The following is a 27,841-nucleotide window of genomic DNA, read 5'->3' on the forward strand; positions in this document are numbered from 1 at the left end:
TAGACTGGAGACACCACCAAGTCATGTAGCTAGACAGGAGACACCAAGTCATGTAGCTAGACTGGAGACACCACCAAGTCATGTAGCTAGACAGGAGACACCACCAAGTCGTGTAGCTAGAGAGGAGACACCAGGTCATGTAGCTAGACAGGAGACACCACCAGGTCATGTAGCTAGACAGGAGACACCACCAGGTCATGTAGCTAGACAGGAGACACCACCAAGTCATGTAGCTAGACAGGAGACACCAAGTCATGTAGCTAGACAGGAGACACCAAGTCGTGTAGCTAGACAGGAGACACCAAGTCATGTAGCTAGACTGAATCATACAGAATCAACTCAGTCAGTGATGAATGTTCATTTGCTCTGTCAAACAGATATAATTACTGGCAGACAGCTGATATAGGTCCACCATGTTGTGTGTGTACTAACTATGCTGTCTGGGGGAGAGAACAATATCCCTTGTATTGTATGGACAAGACCGGGTCTCGTACGGAAATCTAATCAATCTTATCTATCTGACAAACTGCTCCTGAGAGAGTGAATTATTTAATGAGTTCTCTTCAGGTCTGAAACCTGAGCGTAATTCAATTGCAATAAAATAACATTAGGGCTGACAAGGCTATTAGAAGTTGTTTTAATTTACTGCTCTTTGGAGGTTACGGTCTGTGGCTTTTACTGTGACATACGAACAAATCTCACCTCTCAGACTCAGAAAAACAAGGAAATGTCTGCCATCTAGTGGCTGAGAAACAGATTTGCTAGGAGTTGGGCTTTAGTACTTTAACTATAGCTAAATGAGATTTAGAAGGATAGCGTCGCACGAATACCTTAGCTGAAATAAGAGGAGACAAGATCATTAAAAACACTTATTCAATATTTATTAGTATGGTCAAAGAAGTTGATGAATAGTAAAAACGTAGACAATCTCTTCCAGTTGTGTGAAACTAATTCCCCAGATAAATCTTTAAAATAAAGTAAGAGTGCTGAAAGACAGGATGGATCTACTCCACCGCAGTAAACATGGTTACCGTGACAACAGTAGAGCCGAAACCACCCAGCAGACGACGTCTAACGGAGGTATTATATTATATCTCATGGCGTTACAAAATAAACAACAAACTATGCTGGGATGAAAGGCACTGATTTATTACGAGACTATTTAAAATCAGACGAGTCAATAGTCAAACCAATACTGTTGAATTAACATGATGTGTTTTTTTTTTTTTTTTTTTACAAACGAATAAGAATACAAGGTACTGAGGTGGAACATTCTGGAAGAGCCATGGAAGTAGGGGAAAACAGTTGAACACACTTAACAAAACCAACACCCCCAGAGCTACGTTACACTATCTATCTACAGGTCTGGAAACAGTTGAAAACACCAGAGCTACGTTACACTATCTATCAACAGGTCTGGAAACAGTTGAAAACACCAGAGCTACGTTACACTATCTATCAACAGGTCTGGAAACAGTTGAAAACACCAGAGCTACGTTACACTATCTATCTACAGGTCTGGAAACAGTTGAAAACACCAGAGCTACGTTACACTATCTATCTACAGGTCTGGATCCAGTTGAAAACACCAGAGCTACGTTACACTATCTATCTACAGGTCTGGAAACAGTTGAAAACACCAGAGCTACGTTACACTATCTATCTACAGGTCTGGAACCAGTTGAAAACACCAGAGCTACGTTACACTATCTATCAACAGGTCTGGAACCAGTTGTACCAACACCCCAGAGCACCCCAGAGCTACGTTACACTATCTATCTACAGGTCTGGAAACAGTTGAAAACACCAGAGCTGCGTTACACTATCTATCAACAGGTCTGGAAACAGTTGAAAACACCAGAGCTACGTTACACTATCTATCAACAGGTCTGGAACCAGTTGTACCAACACCCCAGAGCACCCCAGAGCTACGTTACACTATCTATCTACAGGTCTGGAAACAGTTGAAAACACCAGAGCTGCGTTACACTATCTATCAACAGGTCTGGAAACAGTTGAAACACCAGAGCTACGTTACACTATCTATCAACAGGTCTGGAACCAGTTGTACCAACATCCCAGAGCTACGTTACACTATCTATCTACAGGTCTGGAACCAGTAACCATTAATCCATCCATAGTGGAAAGCATCAGATACATTGACTAAGTGAACATGATTATGGAGCATCCTCTAGTACTCTATAGTCAGCAGTGGTTCACACATGCCCTCGACAGTAATGTCTGACACGAAGGGCTCTATTCAGTCTGGGTTGGCTGAAGTGGTACAGACTGTTGACCATGTATACGGTCTCCACTAACCCGGGAACATGGCCTTTAAAATGGTCATATCACGCTGTAAAACGCTCAACTTCCAACCATTCAGATTGAATAGAGCCCTAAATCACACAACAGTTCAACAACGAGCGATCAAATCCAGTTGGTCACAAAGAGGAGTGTATGACAGCCAGGAGGTCAGGTCGGTCTCCATGCTGAGGACCAGGTCAGGAGGTCAGATCAGGCTCCATGCTGAGGACCAGGTCAGGAGGTCAGGGCAGGAGGTCAGGTCAGGAGGTCAGGTCGGTCTCCATGCTGAGGACCAGGTCAGGAGGTCAGGGCAGGAGGTCAGGTCAGGAGGTCAGGTCGGTCTCCATGCTGAGGACCAGGTCAGGAGGTCAGGGCAGGAGGTCAGGTCGGTCTCCATGCTGAGGACCAGGTCAGGAGGTCAGGAGGTCAGGTCGGTCTCCATGCTGAGGACCAGGTCAGGAGGTCATGGCAGGAGATCAGTCTACACGATGAGGAAACAGCCAGACCAGGGCAGGAGGTCAGTCTACACGATGAGGAAACAGCCAGACCAGGGCAGGAGGTCAGTCTACACGATGAGGAAACAGCCAGACCAGGGCAGGAGGTCAGTCTACACGATGAGGAAACAGCCAGACCAGGGCAGGAGGTCAGTCTACACGATGAGGAAACAGCCAGACCAGGGCAGGAGGTCAGTCTACACGATGAGGAAACAGCCAGGTCAGGGCAGGAGGTCAGTCTACACGATGAGGAAACAGCCAGGTCAGGGCAGGAGGTCAGGGCAGGAGGTCAGTCTACACGATGAGGAAACAGCCAGGGCAGGAGGTCAGTCTACACGATGAGGAAACAGCCAGGTCAGGGCAGGAGGTCAGGGCAGGAGGTCAGTCTACACGATGAGGAAACAGCCAGGTCAGGGCAGGAGGTCAGGGCAGGAGGTCAGTCTACACGATGAGGAAACAGCCAGGTCAGGGCAGGAGGTCAGGGCAGGAGGTCAGTCTACACGATGAGGAAACAGCCAGGGCAGGAGGTCAGTCTACACGATGAGGAAACAGTCAGGGCAGGAGGTCAGGTCAGGTCAGTCTACACGATGAGGAAACAGCCAGGCCAGGTCAAGAGGTCAGTGGTCATACTCCTTGTCTATAAACTTGGCCATGGTGGACAGCTGGATGTTGGTTGTGCCCTCATAAATGGTACCTGTGTAGATACAGAGACGGAGAAACAGCTTTAATGACCATTACACCAATACTGGAGACGGAGAAACAGCTTTAATGACCATTACACCAATACTGGAGACGGAGAAACAGCTTTAATGACCATTACACCAATACTGGAGACGGAGAAACAGCTTTAATGCCCATTACACCAATACTGGAGACGGAGAAACAGCTTTAATGACCATTACACCAATACTGGAGACGGAGAAACAGCTTTAATGCCCATTACACCAATACTGGAGACGGAGAAACAGCTTTAATGACCATTACACCAATACTGGAGACGGAGAAACAGCTTTAATGACCATTACACCAATACTGGAGACGGAGAAACAGCTTTAATGCCCATTACACCAATACTGGAGACGGAGAAACAGCTTTAATGACCATTACACCAATACTGGAGACGGAGAAACAGCTTTAATGCCCATTACACCAATACTGGAGACGGAGAAACAGCTTTAATGCCCATTACACCAATACTGGAGACGGAGAAACAGCTTTAATGCCCATTACACCAATACTGGAGACGGAGAAACAGCTTTAATGCCCATTACACCAATACTGGAGACGGAGAAACAGCTTCAATGCCCATTACACCAATACTGGAGACGGAGAAACAGCTTTAATGCCCATTACACCAATACTGGAGACGGAGAAACAGCTTTAATGACCATTACACCAATACTGGAGACGGAGAAACAGCTTTAATGCCCATTACACCAATACTGGAATAGAATATTACAGATGACATGTTATCACACGGTATGTCCATAACCTCCACCAGGAATTAAAATAGAGAGTTTTCCTTAGTCAGTACTGGACCAAAGAGAACCAGTTCACTCAGTCTGTCTCACTGCGCCTGGATCTGCCAAAGTCTCTGCCATCAACAGTCAAAGTAGAACCGACCGATGAAAGCAAAGTGTCACTGTGACGTAAGAGCTTCCCGGACCGTACCATGGTTGAGTGGGTGTGTCTGAAATAGCGCCCCGCCCTCGTACCTAGGACGCCACAGGGCCCCGCCCTCTTACCTAGGACGCCACAGGGCCCCGCCCTCTTACCTAAGACGCCACAGGGCCCCGCCCTCTTACCTAGGACGCCACAGGGCCCCGTCCTCGTACCTAGGACGCCACAGGGCCCCGCCCTCTTACCTAAGACGCCACAGGGCCCCGCCCTCTTACCTAAGACGCCACAGGGCCCCGCCCTCTTACCTAGGACGCCACACAGGGCCCCGCCCTCGTACCTAGGATGCCACACAGGGCCCCGTCCTCTTACCTAGGACGCCACACAGGGCCCCGTCCTCTTACCTAGGACGCCACAGGGCCCCGTCCTCTTACCTAGGACGCCACACAGGGCCCCGTCCTCGTACCTAGGACGCCACAGGGCCCTGTCCTCTTTTTTTGGACCCGCCCCCTCTCTCCTAGCGCCCGCCCCCTCTCTCCTAGCGCCCGCCCCCTCTCCTCGCGCCCGCCCCCTCTCTCCTAGCAGCCGCCCCCTCTCTCCTAGCAGCCGCCCCCTCTCTCCTAGCACCCGCCCCCTCTCTCCTAGCACCCGCCCCCTCTCTCCTTGCACCCGCCCCCTCTCTCCTTGCACCCGCCCCCTCTCTCCTAGCAGCCGCCCCCTCTCTCCTCGCGCCCGCCCCCTCTCTCCTCGCGCCCGCCCCCTCTCTCCTCGCGCCCGCCCCCCTCTCTCCTAGCGCCCGCCCCTCTCTCCTAGCAGCCCGCCCCCTCTCTCCTAGCAGCCCGCCCCCTCTCTCCTAGCAGCCCGCCCCTCTCTTCTAGCACCCACCCCCTCTCTCCTAGTACCCACCCCCTCTCTCCTAGCACCCACCCCCTCTCTCCTCGCACCCACCCCCTCTCTCCTAGCACCCACCCCCTCTCTCCTAGCACCCACCTCCTCTCTCCTAGCACCCACCCCCTCTCTCCTAGAACACCAAGGTCAGACCAGACAGAGGAATTCTTTGAGGATCAGATTACCTTCTGCGTAGCCCAGCCCCTCCCTCCTGCCCACTCCACCTTGCTGTGGCCCAATAACGAGCTAGCTAACTGTAGTTATGACGTTCCTAAACACCAACCCACAGAGTCATGTTACCCACCGGGTTGCATGGCAACAGTACAGGATAGCTTTGGGACTAGCCATAGAAACGTACCTATTTTACAATCTCTGTAGTACTTCTCAACAGGGTAGTCTTTGGTGAAGCCGACCCCTCCCATCCACTCGATGCATTTTGAAGTGGTCAACGTTGCCACCTCATTTATGCAGAAAAGAACAAGGAACAGTCAACACAAATACTTGCAGGGCGGGACCCCTCTCGGAGCAGGGCGGGACCCCTCTCCGAGCAGGGCGGGACCCCCCCCCCGAGCAGGGTTCTGATACAGGACCAGTCCAGTGATTATATGATCGTAGATCAGCACTCTGAGACGCTGTATGAACATGGGCCCTGGTCTCTACATTCAGCTCACCTCTGAGGTGAAGTACTTGGCCATGCAGGCCTCCTTGATGAAAGGTCGTCCTGCCTCCTTCAGCCGGGCAGCGTTGTAGGTAAGCAGCCTGGCAGCCTCTATCTGGGTGGCTACATGGGCGATCTGGTGCTGCATGGCCTGAAACACATTACAGAACACCCTTTAGATGTGGTGCTATAACACATTACAGAACACCCTTTAGATGTGGTGCTGCATGGCCTGTATCACATTACAGAACACCCTTTAGATGTGGTGCTGTATCACATTACAGAACACCCTTTAGATGTGGTGCTGTATCACATTACAGAACACCCTTTAGATGTGGTGCTGTATCACATTACAGAACACCCTTTAGATGTGGTGCTGTATCACATTACAGAACACCCTTTAGATGTGGTGCTGTATCACATTACAGAACACCCTTTAGATGTGGTGCTGTATCACATTACAGAACACCCTTTAGATGTGGTGCTGTATCACATTACAGAACACCCTTTAGATGTGGTGCTGTATCACATTACAGAACACCCTTTAGATGTGGTGCTGTATCACATTACAGAACACCCTTTAGATGTGGTGCTGTATCACATTACAGAACACCCTTTAGATGTGGTGCTGTATCACATTACAGAACACCCTTTAGATGTGGTGCTGTATCACATTACAGAACACCCTTTAGATGTGGTGCTGTATCACATTACAGAACACCCTTTAGATGTGGTGCTGTATCACATTACAGAACACCCTTTAGATGTGGTGCTGTATCACATTACAGAACACCCTTTAGATGTGGTGCTGTATCACATTACAGAACACCCTTTAGATGTGGTGCTGAAACACATTACAGAACACCCTTTAGATGTGGTGCTGTAACACATTACAGAACACCCTTTAGATGTGGTGCTGTATCACATTACAGAACACCCTTTAGATGTGGTGCTGCATGGCCTGTAACACATTACAGAACACCCTTTAGATGTGGTGCTGTAACACATTACAGAACACCCTTTAGATGTGGTGCTGTATCACATTACAGAACACCCTTTAGATGTGATGCTGTATCACATTACAGAACACCCTTTAGATGTGGTGCTGTAACACATTACAGAACGCCCTTTAGATGTGGTGCTGTAACACATTACAGAACACCCTTTAGATGTGGTGCTGTATCACATTACAGAACACCCTTTAGATGTGGCCTGTATCACATTACAGAACACCCTTTAGATGTGGTGCTGTATCACATTACAGAACACCCTTTAGATGTGGTGCTGTAACACATTACAGAACACCCTTTAGATGTGGTGCTGTAACACATTACAGAACACCCTTTAGATGTGGTGCTGTAACACATTACAGAACACCCTTTAGATGTGGTGCTGCATGGTGCTGTAACACATTACAGAACACCCTTTAGATGTGGTGCTGTAACACATTACAGAACACCCTTTAGATGTGGTGCTGTATCACATTACAGAACACCCTTTAGATGTGGTGCTGCATGGTGCTGTAACACATTACAGAACACCCTTTAGATGTGGTGCTGTAACACATTACAGAACACCCTTTAGATGTGGTGCTGTAACACATTACAGAACACCCTTTAGATGTGGTGCTGTAACACATTACAGAACACCCTTTAGATGTGGTGCTGTATCACATTACAGAACACCCTTTAGATGTGGTGCTGTAACACATTACAGAACACCCTTTAGATGTGGTGCTGTAACACATTACAGAACACCCTTTAGATGTGGCCTGTATCACATTACAGAACACCCTTTAGATGTGGTGCTGTATCACATTACAGAACACCCTTTAGATCTGGTGCTGCATGGCCTGTATCACATTACAGAACACCCTTTAGATGTGGTCCTGTAACACATTACAGAACACCCTTTAGATGTGGTGCTGTAACACATTACAGAACACCCTTTAGATGTGGTGCTGTAACACATTACAGAACACCCTTTAGATGTGGTGCTGTAACACATTACAGAACACCCTTTAGATGTGGTGCTGTATCACATTACAGAACACCCTTTAGATGTGGTGCTGCATGGTGCTGTAACACATTACAGAACACCCTTTAGATGTGGTGCTGTAACACATTACAGAACACCCTTTAGATGTGGTGCTGCATGGCCTGTAACACATTACAGAACACCCTTTAGATGTGGTGCTGCATGGTGCTGTAACACATTACAGAACACCCTTTAGATGTGGTGCTGTATCACATTACAGAACACCCTTTAGATGTGGTGCTGTAACACATTACAGAACACCCTTTAGATGTGGTGCTGTAACACATTACAGAACACCCTTTAGATGTGGTGCTGCATGGTGCTGTAACACATTACAGAACACCCTTTAGATGTGGTGCTGTAACACATTACAGAACACCCTTTAGATGTGGTGCTGTATCACATTACAGAACACCCTTTAGATGTGGTGCTGCATGGTGCTGTAACACATTACAGAACACCCTTTAGATGTGGTGCTGTAACACATTACAGAACACCCTTTAGATGTGGTGCTGTAACACATTACAGAACACCCTTTAGATGTGGTGCTGTAACACATTACAGAACACCCTTTAGATGTGGTGCTGTATCACATTACAGAACACCCTTTAGATGTGGTGCTGTAACACATTACAGAACACCCTTTAGATGTGGTGCTGTAACACATTACAGAACACCCTTTAGATGTGGCCTGTATCACATTACAGAACACCCTTTAGATGTGGTGCTGTATCACATTACAGAACACCCTTTAGATCTGGTGCTGCATGGCCTGTATCACATTACAGAACACCCTTTAGATGTGGTCCTGTAACACATTACAGAACACCCTTTAGATGTGGTGCTGTAACACATTACAGAACACCCTTTAGATGTGGTGCTGTAACACATTACAGAACACCCTTTAGATGTGGTGCTGTAACACATTACAGAACACCCTTTAGATGTGGTGCTGTATCACATTACAGAACACCCTTTAGATGTGGTGCTGTATCACATTACAGAACACCCTTTAGATGTGGTCCTGTAACACATTACAGAACACCCTTTAGATGTGGTGCTGTATCACATTACAGAACACCCTTTAGATGTGGTGCTGTATCACATTACAGAACACCCTTTAGATGTGGTGCTGTAACACATTACAGAACACCCTTTAGATGTGGTGCTGTAACACATTACAGAACACCCTTTAGATGTGGCCTGTATCACATTACAGAACACCCTTTAGATGTGGTCCTGTAACACATTACAGAACACCCTTTAGATGTGGTGCTGTATCACATTACAGAACACCCTTTAGATGTGGTGCTGTATCACATTACAGAACACCCTTTAGATGTGGTGCTGTAACACATTACAGAACACCCTTTAGATGTGGTGCTGTAACACATTACAGAACACCCTTTAGATGTGGTGCTGTATCACATTACAGAACACCCTTTAGATGTGGTGCTGTATCACATTACAGAACACCCTTTAGATGTGGTGCTGTATCACATTACAGAACACCCTTTAGATGTGGTGCTGTATCACATTACAGAACACCCTTTAGATGTGGTGCTGTATCACATTACAGAACACCCTTTAGATGTGGTGCTGTATCACATTACAGAACACCCTTTAGATGTGGTGCTGTATCACATTACAGAACACCCTTTAGATGTGGTGCTGTATCACATTACAGAACACCCTTTAGATGTGGTGCTGTAACACATTACAGAACACCCTTTAGATGTGGTGCTGTAACATTACAGAACACCCTTTAGATGTGGTGCTGTATCACATTACAGAACACCCTTTAGATGTGGTGCTGTATCACATTACAGAACACCCTTTAGATGTGGTGCTGTATCACATTATATAAGCATCATGATCACTAGTGTGCTGGAGTTTCCTTCCAATAACAACACTGGTTCTGTGTGGCTGAGGTGGTAGAGCATGGCGCTTGCAATGCCAGGGCTGTGGGTTCGATTCCCGCTGGGCCAGCCAGGCTAAAACGTATGCAGCCATGACTGAGTCGCTTTGGATTTTTTTTTTTTTTTTTTTTTTTAAGTGTCTGCTAAATGACCTCGATTATTGTTAAAGATGGAGAATAATGGAGGCTTTTAAAATAAATCACAAAGATGAGTTTGATAGAAGTCAGCAAGCCACACACTGGTCATAGCAGCAACACCTACAAGTGGAGAAACATTAATTCCATGACCAGGAAATGTATAAAAATGTTTTTAAATTAATACGTTTTTAACCTGGAAGTCGAAGATGCGTTTGCCGAACTGAACCCTCTGTCTGGTGTAGGGAACGGCCTGGTCGAAGCAACCCTGAGCCAGCCCCAGCATCTGAGCGGCGATCCCAATCCTGCCTTCGTTCAGCATGCCGATGGCGTACTTGTATCCGTGGCCGATCTGACCCAAGACGTTCTTCCCAGGAACCTTCAACCAAAACCAGAATCACTTTTATTCGCAAAGTACATTTCAACGTAGCCAGAATTTGACTTGGTGAAATGTTGGTGCCAACAACAGACAAAATATTAGGCTCCGTCCTCCGACGAAAATAACTCTTGGGTCGACCAAGTGTCCCTCAGTTCTTTCGACCAATCCATTGGTTGAATTTTTTTTTTAAATGTGTATTTTTCATTCATATATAGACACACCCTATGTGTTTTAATCAAATCAACTATATGCACTGAGCTTGTCTGATGCTTTTAAGCGCACTGTTTGATTAAATAATTAAAGACACAAAATTATTCAAGAGGGTGTTTGACGGCACTAACATTGCTAACAATTAACAATGCTATTATGTACATAGCAACGGTAACCAATATGCTGGTTACCTTTGCTATTATGTACATAGCAACGGTAACCAACATGCTGGTTAACAATGCTATTATGTACATAGCAACGGTAACCAACATGCTGGTTAACAATGCTATTATGTACATAGCAACGGTAACCAACATGCTGGTTAACAATGCTATTATGTACATAGCAACGTGGTGTAAGGAAAGAGGGCATATTCAACGGTTCGGAACCGCGGACAGCGACATCTATCCAACGTGGGAGAAAGAGCCGTCGTTATAAAATAATATTTATGTATTTATTAGCGTTGCACCGTTGTTCTTACATAATATAACCCAGATATAAACTTCAGTAGCACGTCTAACAGTGATGGACTACGACATCCCAACGGCCTCCGCAACGGATTGGTCCACTCGGACAGACGCAAATCACACGGGTGTCTTGTATGCCAATGAAAATAATGTAATAGTCTGTTCGACTGAAGAAATCTCTGGTCGACCCAACAGCCTATGGACCAATCAATGGACCAGTCGACTAAATGGGCTCAGCCCGACAAAATATATAGACAGAATCTAAAATACGGACACACTAAAACTGGCCACTTCCAGAGAGTACAGACACATTTCATATACGCAGCTAGAAGGTCATTATTATACACACATTACATTACCATTCAATCAACATGCTTCTGATCTGATGGACAGGTTGATGCATTTCAGATTCACCTTTTCATTGTTGGTTGTTGTTACATTTAGACATGTTATATTTAGAATGTGTGCCTTGATGTTGTCCAGGTTGAAGAGCCTACCTACCTTGATGTTGTCCAGGTTGAAGAGGACGGGTTGAAGAGTCTACCTACCTTGATGTTATCCAGGTTAAAGAGCCTACCTACCTTGATGTTGTCCAGGTTGAAGAGTCTACCTACCTTGATGTTGTACAGGTTGAAGAGCCTACCTACCTTGATGTTATCCAGGTTGAAGAGGACGGGTTGAAGAGTCTACCTACCTTGATGTTGTCCAGGTTGAAGAGGACGGATTGAAGAGTCTACCTACCTTGATGTTATCCAGGTTAAAGAGCCTACCTACCTTGATGTTGTCCAGGTTGAAGAGTCTACCTACCTTGATGTTGTACAGGTTGAAGAGCCTACCTACCTTGATGTTATCCAGGTTGAAGAGGACGGGTTGAAGAGTCTACCTACCTTGATGTTGTCCAGGTTGAAGAGGACGGGTTGAAGAGTCTACCTACCTTGATGTTATCCAGGTTAAAGAGCCTACCTACCTTGATGTTATCCAGGCTGTGAGGACAGGTTGAAGAGCGAACCTACCTTGATGTTATCCAGGTTGAGAGGACAGGTTGAAGAGCCTACCTACCTTGATGTTATCCAGGTTGAGAGGACAGCTTGAAGAGCCTACCTACCTTGATGTTATCCAGGTTGAGAGGACAGGTTGAAGAGCCTACCTACCTTGATGTTATCCAGGTTGAAGAGCCTACCTACCTTGATGTTGTCCAGGTTAAAGAGCCTACCTACCTTGATGTTATCCAGGTTGAGAGGACAGGTTAAAGAGCCTACCTACCTTGATGTTATCCAGGTTGAGAGGACAGGTTGAAGAGCCTACCTACCTTGATGTTATCCAGGTTGAGAGGACAGGTTGAAGAGCCTACCTACCTTGATGTTATCCAGGTTGAGAGGACAGGTTGAAGAGCCTACCTACCTTGATGTTATCCAGGTTGAGAGGACAGGTTGAAGAGCCTACCTACCTTGATGTTATCCAGGTTGAAGAGCCTACCTACCTTGATGTTATCCAGGTTGAGAGGACAGGTTGAAGAAGCTCTCAGACCCAGTTTGTTCTCCTTCTTGCCGATCTGAAGCCCCTCTGCGTCTCTGTCCACGATGAAGCAGGTGATACCTCTGTGACCCTGTCAACAAAAGAGGCAGATACTGTAATTTACTGCTTGATACAAAATAAAACTTTATTGGTCACATACACAGGTTCCAACAGCGTGGAAACCAGGAAGGAGCTGTTTCCTAGGAGCTACCACTCAACAGGACATCAAACACTAAGGAGAAACTCCTCCACAGCCTGAAGACAAACACTAAGGAGAAACTCCTCTACAGTCTGGAGACAAACACTAAGGAGAAACTCCTCTACAGCCTGAAGACAAACACTGAGGAGAAACTCCTCTACAGTCTGAAGACAAGACAAACACTAAGGAGAAACTCCTCTACAGTCTGAAGACAAACACTAAGGAGAAACTCCTCTACAGTCTGGAGACAAACACTAAGGAGAAACTCCTCTACAGTCTGAAGACAAGACAAACACTAAGGAGAAACTCCTCTACAGCCTGAAGACAAACACTAAGGAGAAACTCCTCTACAGCCTGGAGACAAGACAAACACTAAGGAGAAACTCCTCCACAGTCTGAAGACAAACACTAAGGAGAAACTCCTCTACAGCCTGGAGACAAGACAAACACTAAGGAGAAACTCCTCTACAGTCTGAAGACAAACACTAAGGAGAAACTCCTCTACAGTCTGGAGACAAGACAAACACTAAGGAGAAACTCCTCTACAGTCTGAAGACAAGACAAACACTAAGGAGAAACTCCTCTACAGTCTGAAGACAAACACTAAGGAGAAACTCCTCTACAGTCTGGAGACAAGACAAACACTAAGGAGAAACTCCTCTACAGTCTGAAGACAAGACAAACACTAAGGAGAAACTCCTCTACAGCCTGAAGACAAACACTAAGGAGAAACTCCTCTACAGTCTGAAGACAAGACAAACACTAAGGAGAAACTCCTCTACAGTCTGAAGACAAACACTAAGGAGAAACTCCTCTACAGTCTGAAGACAAGACAAACACTAAGGAGAAACTCCTCTACAGTCTGAAGACAAGACAAACACTAAGGAGAAACTCCTCTACAGTCTGAAGACAAGACAAACACTAAGGAGAAACTCCTCTACAGTCTGGAGACAAACACTAAGGAGAAACTCCTCTACAGTCTGAAGACAAGACAAACACTAAGGAGAAACTCCTCCACAGTCTGAAGACAAACACTAAGGAGAAACTCCTCTACAGCCTGGAGACAAGACAAACACTAAGGAGAAACTCCTCTACAGTCTGAAGACAAACACTAAGGAGAAACTCCTCTACAGTCTGGAGACAAACACTAAGGAGAAACTCCACTACAGTCTGAAGACAAACACTAAGGAGAAACTCCACTACAGTCTGAAGACAAACACTAAGGAGAAACTCCACTACAGTCTGGAGACAAACACTAAGGAGAAACTCCTCTACAGTCTGGAGACAAGACAAACACTAAGGAGAAACTCCTCTACAGCCTGGAGACAAACACTAAGGAGAAACTCCTCCACAGTCTGAAGACAAGACAAACACTAAGGAGAAACTCCTCTACAGTCTGAAGACAAGACAAACACTAAGGAGAAACTCCTCTACAGTCTGGAGACAAGACAAACACTAAGGAGAAACTCCTCTACAGTCTGAAGACAAGACAAACACTAAGGAGAAACTCCTCCACAGCCTGAAGACAAGACAAACACTAAGGAGAAACTCCTCTACAGTCTGAAGACAAACACTAAGGAGAAACTCCTCTACAGCCTGAAGACAAACACTAAGGAGAAACTCCTCTACAGTCTGAAGACAAACACTAAGGAGAAACTCCTCTACAGTCTGAAGACAAACACTAAGGAGAAACTCCTCTACAGTCTGGAGACAAGACAAACACTAAGGAGAAACTCCTCTACAGTCTGAAGACAAGACAAACACTAAGGAGAAACTCCTCCACAGCCTGAAGACAAACACTAAGGAGAAACTCCTCTACAGTCTGAAGACAAACACTAAGAAGAAACTCCTCTACAGCCTGAAGACAAACACTAAGGAGAAACTCCTCTACAGTCTGAAGACAAACACTAAGGAGAAACTCCTCTACAGTCTGAAGACAAACACTAAGGAGAAACTCCTCTACAGCCTGAAGACAAACACTAAGGAGAAACTCCTCCACAGTCTGAAGACAAACACTAAGGAGAAACTCCTCTACAGTCTGAAGACAAGACAAACACTAAGGAGAAACTCCTCTACAGTCTGGAGACAAACACTAAGGAGAAACTCCTCTACAGTCTGAAGACAAACACTAAGGAGAAACTCCTCCACAGTCTGAAGACAAACACTAAGGAGAAACTCCTCTACAGTCTGAAGACAAACACTAAGGAGAAACTCCTCTACAGTCTGAAGACAAGACAAACACTAAGGAGAAACTCCTCTACAGTCTGGAGACAAACACTAAGGAGAAACTCCTCCACAGTCTGAAGACAAACACTAAGGAGAAACTCCTCCACAGTCTGAAGACAAACACTAAGGAGAAACTCCTCTACAGTCTGAAGACAAACACTAAGGAGAAACTCCTCTACAGTCTGAAGACAAGACAAACACTAAGGAGAAACTCCTCTACAGTCTGAAGACAAACACTAAGGAGAAACTCCTCTACAGTCTGAAGACAAGACAAACACTAAGGAGAAACTCCTCTACAGCCTGAAGACAAACACTAAGGAGAAACTCCTCCACAGTCTGAAGACAAACACTAAGGAGAAACTCCTCTACAGTCTGGAGACAAACACTAAGGAGAAACTCCTCTACAGTCTGAAGACAAGACAAACACTAAGGAGAACTCCTCCACAGTCTGAAGACAAGACAAACACTAAGGAGAAACTCCTCTACAGTCTGAAGACAAGACAAACACTAAGGAGAAACTCCTCCACAGTCTGAAGACAAGACAAACACTAAGGAGAAACTCCTCTACAGCCTGAAGACAAACACTAAGGAGAAACTCCTCTACAGTCTGAAGACAAGACAAACACTAAGGAGAAACTCCTCTACAGTCTGAAGACAAACACTAAGGAGAAACTCCTCCACAGTCTGAAGACAAGACAAACACTAAGGAGAAACTCCTCTACAGTCTGAAGACAAGACAAACACTAAGGAGAAACTCCTCTACAGTCTGAAGACAAACACTAAGGAGAAACTCCTCTACAGTCTGGAGACAAACACTAAGGAGAAACTCCTCTACAGTCTGAAGACAAGACAAACACTAAGGAGAAACTCCTCTACAGCCTGAAGACAAACACTAAGGAGAAACTCCTCTACAGCCTGGAGACAAGACAAACACTAAGGAGAAACTCCTCCACAGTCTGAAGACAAACACTAAGGAGAAACTCCTCTACAGCCTGGAGATAAGACAAACACTAAGGAGAAACTCCTCTACAGTCTGGAGACAAGACAAACACTAAGGAGAAACTCCTCTACAGTCTGAAGACAAGACAAACACTAAGGAGAAACTCCTCTACAGTCTGAAGACAAGACAAACACTAAGGAGAAACTCCTCTACAGTCTGAAGACAAGACAAACACTAAGGAGAAACTCCTCTACAGTCTGAAGACAAGACAAACACTAAGGAGAAACTCCTCTACAGTCTGGAGACAAACACTAAGGAGAAACTCCACTACAGTCTGAAGACAAACACTAAGGAGAAACTCCTCTACAGTCTGGAGACAAACACTAAGGAGAAACTCCACTACAGTCTGAAGACAAACACTAAGGAGAAACTCCACTACAGTCTGAAGACAAACACTAAGGAGAAACTCCACTACAGTCTGGAGACGAACACTAAGGAGAAACTCCTCTACAGTCTGGAGACAAGACAAACACTAAGGAGAAACTCCTCTACAGCCTGGAGACAAACACTAAGGAGAAACTCCTCCACAGTCTGAAGACAAGACAAACACTAAGGAGAAACTCCTCTACAGTCTGAAGACAAGACAAACACTAAGGAGAAACTCCTCTACAGTCTGGAGACAAGACAAACACTAAGGAGAAACTCCTCTACAGTCTGAAGACAAGACAAACACTAAGGAGAAACTCCTCCACAGCCTGAAGACAAACACTAAGGAGAAACTCCTCTACAGTCTGAAGACAAACACTAAGGAGAAACTCCTCTACAGCCTGAAGACAAACACTAAGGAGAAACTCCTCTACAGTCTGAAGACAAACACTAAGGAGAAACTCCTCTACAGTCTGAAGACAAACACTAAGGAGAAACTCCTCTACAGCCTGAAGACAAACACTAAGGAGAAACTCCTCCACAGTCTGAAGACAAACACTAAGGAGAAACTCCTCTACAGTCTGAAGACAAGACAAACACTAAGGAGAAACTCCTCTACAGTCTGGAGACAAACACTAAGGAGAAACTCCTCTACAGTCTGAAGACAAACACTAAGGAGAAACTCCTCTACAGTCTGAAGACAAACACTAAGGAGAAACTCCTCTACAGTCTGAAGACAAGACAAACACTAAGGAGAAACTCCTCTACAGCCTGAAGACAAACACTAAGGAGAAACTCCTCTACAGTCTGGAGACAAACACTAAGGAGAAACTCCTCTACAGTCTGAAGACAAGACAAACACTAAGGAGAACTCCTCCACAGTCTGAAGACAAGACAAACACTAAGGAGAAACTCCTCTACAGTCTGAAGACAAGACAAACACTAAGGAGAAACGCCTCCACAGTCTGAAGACAAGACAAACACTAAGGAGAAACTCCTCTACAGCCTGAAGACAAACACTAAGGAGAAACTCCTCTACAGTCTGAAGACAAGACAAACACTAAGGAGAAACTCCTCTACAGTCTGAAGACAAACACTAAGGAGAAACTCCTCCACAGTCTGAAGACAAACACTAAGGAGAAACTCCTCTACAGTCTGGAGACAAACACTAAGGAGAAACTCCTCTACAGTCTGAAGACAAACACTAAGGAGAAACTCCTCTACAGTCTGAAGACAAGACAAACACTAAGGAGAAACTCCTCTACAGTCTGAAGACAAGACAAACACTAAGGAGAAACTCCTCTACAGTCTGAAGACAAGACAAACACTAAGGAGAAACTCCTCTACAGTCTGAAGACAAGACAAACACTAAGGAGAAACTCCTCTACAGCCTGAAGACAAACACTAAGGAGAAACTCCTCTACAGTCTGAAGACAAACACTAAGGAGAAACTCCTCTACAGCCTGAAGACAAGACAAACACTAAGGAGAAACTCCTCTACAGTCTGAAGACAAACACTAAGGAGAAACTCCTCTACAGTCTGAAGACAAGACAAACACTAAGGAGAAACTCCTCCACAGTCTGAAGACAAACACTAAGGAGAAACTCCTCTACAGTCTGGAGACAAACACTAAGGAGAAACTCCTCTACAGTCTGAAGACAAACACTAAGGAGAAACTCCTCTACAGTCTGAAGACAAGACAAACACTAAGGAGAAACTCCTCTACAGTCTGAAGACAAACACTAAGGAGAAACTCCTCTACAGTCTGAAGACAAACACTAAGGAGAAACTCCTCTACAGCCTGAAGACAAGACAAACACTAAGGAGAAACTCCTCTACAGTCTGAAGACAAACACTAAGGAGAAACTCCTCTACAGTCTGAAGACAAACACTAAGGAGAAACTCCTCTACAGTCTGAAGACAAGACAAACACTAAGGAGAAACTCCTCTACAGTCTGAAGACAAGACAAACACTAAGGAGAAACTCCTCTACAGTCTGAAGACAAGACAAACACTAAGGAGAAACTCCTCTACAGTCTGAAGACAAACACTAAGGAGAAACTCCTCTACAGTCTGGAGACAAGACAAACACTAAGGAGAAACTCCTCTACAGTCTGGAGACAAACACTAAGGAGAAACTCCACTACAGTCTGAAGACAAACACTAAGGAGAAACTCCACTACAGTCTGGAGACAAACACTAAGGAGAAACTCCTCTACAGTCTGGAGACAAGACAAACACTAAGGAGAAACTCCTCTACAGTCTGAAGACAAGACAAACACTAAGGAGAAACTCCTCTACAGTCTGAAGACAAGACAAACACTAAGGAGAAACTCCTCTACAGTCTGAAGACAAGACAAACACTAAGGAGAAACTCCTCTACAGTCTGAAGACAAACACTAAGGAGAAACTCCTCCACAGTCTGAAGACAAGACAAACACTAAGGAGAAACTCCTCTACAGTCTGAAGACAAGACAAACACTAAGGAGAAACTCCTCTACAGTCTGGAGACAAACACTAAGGAGAAACTCCTCTACAGTCTGAAGACAAACACTAAGGAGAAACTCCTCTACAGTCTGAAGACAAACACTAAGGAGAAACTCCTCTACAGTCTGGAGACAAGACAAACACTAAGGAGAAACTCCTCTACAGTCTGAAGACAAACACTAAGGAGAAACTCCTCTACAGTCTGGAGACAAACACTAAGGAGAAACTCCTCTACGGTCTGGAGACAAGACAAACACTAAGGAGAAACTCCTCTACAGTCTGAAGACAAACACTAAGGAGAAACTCCTCTACAGTCTGAAGACAAGACAAACACTAAGGAGAAACTCCTCTACAGTCTGGAGACAAACACTAAGGAGAAACTCCTCCACAGTCTGAAGACAAACACTAAGGAGAAACTCCTCTACAGTCTGAAGACAAGACAAACACTAAGGAGAAACTCCTCTACAGTCTGAAGACAAGACAAACACTAAGGAGAAACTCCTCTACAGCCTGAAGACAAACACTAAGGAGAAACTCCACTACAGTCTGAAGACAAACACTAAGGAGAAACTCCTCTACAGTCTGGAGACAAACACTAAGGAGAAACTCCTCTACAGTCTGAAGACAAGACAAACACTAAGGAGAAACTCCTCTACAGTCTGGAGACAAACACTAAGGAGAAACTCCTCTACAGTCTGAAGACAAACACTAAGGAGAAACTCCTCCACAGTCTGAAGACAAACACTAAGGAGAAACTCCTCTACAGCCTGAAGACAAGACAAACACTAAGGAGAAACTCCTCTACAGTCTGAAGACAAGACAAACACTAAGGAGAAACTCCTCTACAGTCTGAAGACAAGACAAACACTAAGGAGAAACTCCTCTACAGTCTGAAGACAAGACAAACACTAAGGAGAAACTCCTCCGCAGTCTGAAGACAAACACTAAGGAGAAACTCCTCCACAGCCTGAAGACAAGACAAACACTAAGGAGAAACTCCTCCACAGTCTGGAGACAAGACAAACACTAAGGAGAAACTCCTCTACAGTCTGAAGACAAGACAAACACTAAGGAGAAACTCCTCTACAGTCTGAAGACAAGACAAACACTAAGGAGAAACTCCTCTACAGTCTGAAGACAAACACTAAGGAGAAACTCCTCTACAGTCTGAAGACAAGACAAACACTAAGGAGAAACTCCTCCACAGTCTGAAGACAAGACAAACACTAAGGAGAAACTCCTCTACAGTCTGAAGACAAACACTAAGGAGAAACTCCTCTACAGCCTGGAGACAAGACAAACACTAAGGAGAAACTCCTCTACAGTCTGAAGACAAACACTAAGGAGAAACTCCTCCACAGTCTGAAGACAAACACTAAGGAGAAACTCCTCTACAGCCTGAAGACAAACACTAAGGAGAAACTCCTCTACAGTCTGAAGACAAGACAAACACTAAGGAGAAACTCCTCCACAGTCTGAAGACAAGACAAACACTAAGGAGAAACTCCTCTACAGTCTGAAGACAAACACTAAGGAGAAACTCCTCTACAGCCTGGAGACAAACACTAAGGAGAAACTCCTCTACAACCTGAAGACAAGACAAACACTAAGGAGAAACTCCTCTACAGTCTGAAGACAAACACTAAGGAGAAACTCCTCTACTGTCTGGAGACAAACACTAAGGAGAAACTCCTCTACAGTCTGAAGACAAACACTAAGGAGAAACTCCTCTACAGTCTGAAGACAAGACAAACACTAAGGAGAAACTCCTCTACAGTCTGAAGACAAGACAAACACTAAGGAGAAACTCCTCTACAGTCTGAAGACAAGACAAACACTAAGGAGAAACTCCTCCACAGTCTGAAGACAAGACAAACACTAAGGAGAAACTCCTCTACAGTCTGAAGACAAACACTAAGGAGAAACTCCTCTACAGCCTGAAGACAAACACTAAGGAGAAACTCCTCTACAGCCTGAAGACAAACACTAAGGAGAAACTCCTCTACAGTCTGAAGACAAGACAAACACTAAGGAGAAACTCCTCTACAGCCTGAAGACAAACACTAAGGAGAAACTCCTCTACAGTCTGAAGACAAGACAAACACTAAGGAGAAACTCCTCTACAGTCTGAAGACAAGACAAACACTAAGGAGAAACTCCTCTACAGTCTGAAGACAAGACAAACACTAAGGAGAAACTCCTCTACAGTCTGAAGACAAGACAAACACTAAGGAGAAACTCCTCTACAGTCTGAAGACAAGACAAACACTAAGGAGAAACTCCTCTACAGTCTGAAGACAAGACAAACACTAAGGAGAAACTCCTCTACAGTCTGAAGACAAACACTAAGGAGAAACTCCTCTACAGTCTGAAGACAAACACTAAGGAGAAACTCCTCTACAGTCTGAAGACAAACACTAAGGAGAAACTCCTCTACAGTCTGAAGACAAACACTAAGGAGAAACTCCTCCACAGTCTGAAGACAAGACAAACACTAAGGAGAAACTCCTCTACAGTCTGAAGACAAGACAAACACTAAGGAGAAACTCCTCCACAGTCTGAAGACAAACACGAAGGAGAAACTCCTCCACAGTCTGAAGACAAACACGAAGGAGAAACTCCTCTACAGTCTGAAGACAAGACAAACACTAAGGAGAAACTCCTCTACAGTCTGAAGACAAACACTAAGGAGAAACTCCTCTACAGCCTGAAGACAAACACTAAGGAGAAACTCCTCTACAGCCTGAAGACAAGACAAACACTAAGGAGAAACTCCTCTACAGTCTGAAGACAAACACTAAGGAGAAACTCCTCTACAGCCTGAAGACAAGACAAACACTAAGGAGAAACTCCTCTACAGTCTGAAGACAAACACTAAGGAGAAACTCCTCTACAGCCTGAAGACAAACACTAAGGAGAAACTCCTCTACAGTCTGAAGACAAGACAAACACTAAGGAGAAACTCCTCTACAGTCTGAAGACAAGACAAACACTAAGGAGAAACTCCTCTACAGCCTGAAGACAAGACAAACACTAAGGAGAAACTCCTCTACAGTCTGAAGACAAACACTAAGGAGAAACTCCTCTACAGCCTGAAGACAAACACTAAGGAGAAACTCCTCTACAGTCTGAAGACAAGACAAACACTAAGGAGAAACTCCTCCACAGCCTGAAGACAAGACAAACACTAAGGAGAAACTCCTCTACAGTCTGAAGACAAACACTAAGGAGAAACTCCTCTACAGTCTGAAGACAAACACTAAGGAGAAACTCCTCTACAGTCTGAAGACAAGACAAACACTAAGGAGAAACTCCTCTACAGTCTGGAGACAAACACTAAGGAGAAACTCCTCTACAGCCTGAAGACAAACACTAAGGAGAAACTCCTCTACAGTCTGAAGACAAACACTAAGGAGAAACTCCTCTACAGTCTGAAGACAAGACAAACACTAAGGAGAAACTCCTCTACAGTCTGGAGACAAACACTAAGGAGAAACTCCTCTACAGTCTGAAGACAAGACAAACACTAAGGAGAAACTCCTCCACAGTCTGAAGACAAGACAAACACTAAGGAGAAACTCCTCCACAGTCTGAAGACAAGACAAACACTAAGGAGAAACTCCTCTACAGTCTGAAGACAAGACAAACACTAAGGAGAAACTCCTCCACAGTCTGAAGACAAGACAAACACTAAGGAGAAACTCCTCTACAGCCTGAAGACAAACACTAAGGAGAAACTCCTCTACAGTCTGAAGACAAGACAAACACTAAGGAGAAACTCCTCTACAGCCTGAAGACAAACACTAAGGAGAAACTCCTCTACAGTCTGAAGACAAGACAAACACTAAGGAGAAACTCCTCTACAGTCTGGAGACAAACACTAAGGAGAAACTCCTCTACAGTCTGAAGACAAGACAAACACTAAGGAGAAACTCCTCTACAGTCTGAAGACAAGACAAACACTAAGGAGAAACTCCTCTACAGTCTGGAGACAAGACAAACACTAAGGAGAAACTCCTCTACAGTCTGAAGACAAGACAAACACTAAGGAGAAACTCCTCTACAGTCTGAAGACAAACACTAAGGAGAAACTCCTCCACAGCCTGAAGACAAGACAAACACTAAGGAGAAACTCCTCCACAGTCTGAAGACAAACACTAAGGAGAAACTCCTCTACAGTCTGAAGACAAGACAAACACTAAGGAGAAACTCCTCTACAGTCTGGAGACAAACACTAAGGAGAAACTCCTCTACAGTCTGAAGACAAGACAAACACTAAGGAGAAACGCCTCCACAGTCTGAAGACAAGACAAACACTAAGGAGAAACTCCTCTACAGCCTGAAGACAAACACTAAGGAGAAACTCCTCTACAGTCTGAAGACAAGACAAACACTAAGGAGAAACTCCTCTACAGTCTGAAGACAAACACTAAGGAGAAACTCCTCCACAGTCTGAAGACAAACACTAAGGAGAAACTCCTCTACAGTCTGGAGACAAACACTAAGGAGAAACTCCTCTACAGTCTGAAGACAAACACTAAGGAGAAACTCCTCTACAGTCTGAAGACAAGACAAACACTAAGGAGAAACTCCTCTACAGTCTGAAGACAAGACAAACACTAAGGAGAAACTCCTCTACAGTCTGAAGACAAGACAAACACTAAGGAGAAACTCCTCTACAGTCTGAAGACAAGACAAACACTAAGGAGAAACTCCTCTACAGCCTGAAGACAAACACTAAGGAGAAACTCCTCTACAGTCTGAAGACAAACACTAAGGAGAAACTCCTCTACAGCCTGAAGACAAGACAAACACTAAGGAGAAACTCCTCTACAGTCTGAAGACAAACACTAAGGAGAAACTCCTCTACAGTCTGAAGACAAGACAAACACTAAGGAGAAACTCCTCCACAGTCTGAAGACAAACACTAAGGAGAAACTCCTCTACAGTCTGGAGACAAACACTAAGGAGAAACTCCTCTACAGTCTGAAGACAAACACTAAGGAGAAACTCCTCTACAGTCTGGAGACAAACACTAAGGAGAAACTCCTCTACAGTCTGAAGACAAGACAAACACTAAGGAGAAACTCCTCTACAGTCTGAAGACAAACACTAAGGAGAAACTCCTCTACAGTCTGAAGACAAACACTAAGGAGAAACTCCTCTACAGCCTGAAGACAAGACAAACACTAAGGAGAAACTCCTCTACAGTCTGAAGACAAACACTAAGGAGAAACTCCTCTACAGTCTGAAGACAAACACTAAGGAGAAACTCCTCTACAGTCTGAAGACAAGACAAACACTAAGGAGAAACTCCTCTACAGTCTGAAGACAAGACAAACACTAAGGAGAAACTCCTCTACAGTCTGAAGACAAGACAAACACTAAGGAGAAACTCCTCTACAGTCTGAAGACAAACACTAAGGAGAAACTCCTCTACAGTCTGGAGACAAGACAAACACTAAGGAGAAACTCCTCTACAGTCTGGAGACAAACACTAAGGAGAAACTCCACTACAGTCTGAAGACAAACACTAAGGAGAAACTCCACTACAGTCTGGAGACAAACACTAAGGAGAAACTCCTCTACAGTCTGGAGACAAGACAAACACTAAGGAGAAACTCCTCTACAGTCTGAAGACAAGACAAACACTAAGGAGAAACTCCTCTACAGTCTGAAGACAAGACAAACACTAAGGAGAAACTCCTCTACAGTCTGAAGACAAGACAAACACTAAGGAGAAACTCCTCTACAGTCTGAAGACAAACACTAAGGAGAAACTCCTCCACAGTCTGAAGACAAGACAAACACTAAGGAGAAACTCCTCTACAGTCTGAAGACAAGACAAACACTAAGGAGAAACTCCTCTACAGTCTGGAGACAAACACTAAGGAGAAACTCCTCTACAGTCTGAAGACAAACACTAAGGAGAAACTCCTCTACAGTCTGAAGACAAACACTAAGGAGAAACTCCTCTACAGTCTGGAGACAAGACAAACACTAAGGAGAAACTCCTCTACAGTCTGAAGACAAACACTAAGGAGAAACTCCTCTACAGTCTGGAGACAAACACTAAGGAGAAACTCCTCTACGGTCTGGAGACAAGACAAACACTAAGGAGAAACTCCTCTACAGTCTGAAGACAAACACTAAGGAGAAACTCCTCTACAGTCTGAAGACAAGACAAACACTAAGGAGAAACTCCTCTACAGTCTGGAGACAAACACTAAGGAGAAACTCCTCCACAGTCTGAAGACAAACACTAAGGAGAAACTCCTCTACAGTCTGAAGACAAGACAAACACTAAGGAGAAACTCCTCTACAGTCTGAAGACAAGACAAACACTAAGGAGAAACTCCTCTACAGCCTGAAGACAAACACTAAGGAGAAACTCCACTACAGTCTGAAGACAAACACTAAGGAGAAACTCCTCTACAGTCTGGAGACAAACACTAAGGAGAAACTCCTCTACAGTCTGAAGACAAGACAAACACTAAGGAGAAACTCCTCTACAGTCTGGAGACAAACACTAAGGAGAAACTCCTCTACAGTCTGAAGACAAACACTAAGGAGAAACTCCTCCACAGTCTGAAGACAAACACTAAGGAGAAACTCCTCTACAGCCTGAAGACAAGACAAACACTAAGGAGAAACTCCTCTACAGTCTGAAGACAAGACAAACACTAAGGAGAAACTCCTCTACAGTCTGAAGACAAGACAAACACTAAGGAGAAACTCCTCTACAGTCTGAAGACAAGACAAACACTAAGGAGAAACTCCTCCGCAGTCTGAAGACAAACACTAAGGAGAAACTCCTCCACAGCCTGAAGACAAGACAAACACTAAGGAGAAACTCCTCCACAGTCTGGAGACAAGACAAACACTAAGGAGAAACTCCTCTACAGTCTGAAGACAAGACAAACACTAAGGAGAAACTCCTCTACAGTCTGAAGACAAGACAAACACTAAGGAGAAACTCCTCTACAGTCTGAAGACAAACACTAAGGAGAAACTCCTCTACAGTCTGAAGACAAGACAAACACTAAGGAGAAACTCCTCCACAGTCTGAAGACAAGACAAACACTAAGGAGAAACTCCTCTACAGTCTGAAGACAAACACTAAGGAGAAACTCCTCTACAGCCTGGAGACAAGACAAACACTAAGGAGAAACTCCTCTACAGTCTGAAGACAAACACTAAGGAGAAACTCCTCCACAGTCTGAAGACAAACACTAAGGAGAAACTCCTCTACAGCCTGAAGACAAACACTAAGGAGAAACTCCTCTACAGTCTGAAGACAAGACAAACACTAAGGAGAAACTCCTCCACAGTCTGAAGACAAGACAAACACTAAGGAGAAACTCCTCTACAGTCTGAAGACAAACACTAAGGAGAAACTCCTCTACAGCCTGGAGACAAACACTAAGGAGAAACTCCTCTACAACCTGAAGACAAGACAAACACTAAGGAGAAACTCCTCTACAGTCTGAAGACAAACACTAAGGAGAAACTCCTCTACTGTCTGGAGACAAACACTAAGGAGAAACTCCTCTACAGTCTGAAGACAAACACTAAGGAGAAACTCCTCTACAGTCTGAAGACAAGACAAACACTAAGGAGAAACTCCTCTACAGTCTGAAGACAAGACAAACACTAAGGAGAAACTCCTCTACAGTCTGAAGACAAGACAAACACTAAGGAGAAACTCCTCCACAGTCTGAAGACAAGACAAACACTAAGGAGAAACTCCTCTACAGTCTGAAGACAAACACTAAGGAGAAACTCCTCTACAGCCTGAAGACAAACACTAAGGAGAAACTCCTCTACAGCCTGAAGACAAACACTAAGGAGAAACTCCTCTACAGTCTGAAGACAAGACAAACACTAAGGAGAAACTCCTCTACAGCCTGAAGACAAACACTAAGGAGAAACTCCTCTACAGTCTGAAGACAAGACAAACACTAAGGAGAAACTCCTCTACAGTCTGAAGACAAGACAAACACTAAGGAGAAACTCCTCTACAGTCTGAAGACAAGACAAACACTAAGGAGAAACTCCTCTACAGTCTGAAGACAAGACAAACACTAAGGAGAAACTCCTCTACAGTCTGAAGACAAGACAAACACTAAGGAGAAACTCCTCTACAGTCTGAAGACAAGACAAACACTAAGGAGAAACTCCTCTACAGTCTGAAGACAAGACAAACACTAAGGAGAAACTCCTCTACAGTCTGAAGACAAGACAAACACTAAGGAGAAACTCCTCCACAGTCTGAAGACAAGACAAACACTAAGGAGAAACTCCTCTACAGCCTGAAGACAAGACAAACACTAAGGAGAAACTCCTCCACAGTCTGAAGACAAGACAAACACTAAGGAGAAACTCCTCTACAGTCTGAAGACAAACACTAAGGAGAAACTCCTCTACAGCCTGAAGACAAGACAAACACTAAGGAGAAACTCCTCTACAGCCTGAAGACAAGACAAACACTAAGGAGAAACTCCTCTACAGCCTGGAGACAAGACAAACACTAAGGAGAAACTCCTCTACAGTCTGAAGACAAGACAAACACTAAGGAGAAACTCCTCTACAGTCTGAAGACAAGACAAACACTAAGGAGAAACTCCTCTACAGTCTGAAGACAAACACTAAGGAGAAACTCCTCTACAGCCTGAAGACAAACACTAAGGAGAAACTCCTCCACAGTCTGAAGACAAACACTAAGGAGAAACTCCTCTACAGTCTGAAGACAAACACTAAGGAGAAACTCCTCTACAGTCTGAAGACAAGACAAACACTAAGGAGAAACTCCTCTACAGTCTGAAGACAAACACTAAGGAGAAACTCCTCTACAGTCTGAAGACAAACACTAAGGAGAAACTCCTCTACAGTCTGAAGACAAGACAAACACTAAGGAGAACTCCTCCACAGTCTGAAGAC

General features: G+C 44.6%; 1 protein-coding gene across 3 annotated transcripts in view; it reads right to left on the reverse strand.

The window, feature by feature from the left end:
• Positions 1-864: 864 nt before the first annotated feature.
• The window catches only part of LOC135511820 (short/branched chain specific acyl-CoA dehydrogenase, mitochondrial-like), a 42,113-nt gene continuing 15,136 nt past the window's right edge, over positions 865-27,841 (reverse strand). For 2 of the 3 annotated variants that reach the window (XM_064933297.1, XM_064933299.1), the window contains 5 exons: positions 12,588-12,713; positions 10,248-10,430; positions 5,975-6,112; positions 5,662-5,761; positions 865-3,492 (listed from right to left, as the gene is read on the reverse strand). In XM_064933297.1, coding sequence (XP_064789369.1) covers positions 3,416-3,492; positions 5,662-5,761; positions 5,975-6,112; positions 10,248-10,430; positions 12,588-12,713 — 624 coding nt within the window. In that variant the 3' untranslated portion in view covers positions 865-3,415. The remainder of the gene's footprint in view (positions 3,493-5,661; positions 5,762-5,974; positions 6,113-10,247; positions 10,431-12,587; positions 12,714-27,841) is intronic. The other variant, XM_064933298.1, reaches the window with a different exon arrangement.

This window comes from Oncorhynchus masou, chromosome 24 (genome assembly GCF_036934945.1).
Source record: "Oncorhynchus masou masou isolate Uvic2021 chromosome 24, UVic_Omas_1.1, whole genome shotgun sequence".
Classification (NCBI taxonomy): Eukaryota; Metazoa; Chordata; class Actinopteri; order Salmoniformes; family Salmonidae; genus Oncorhynchus; species Oncorhynchus masou.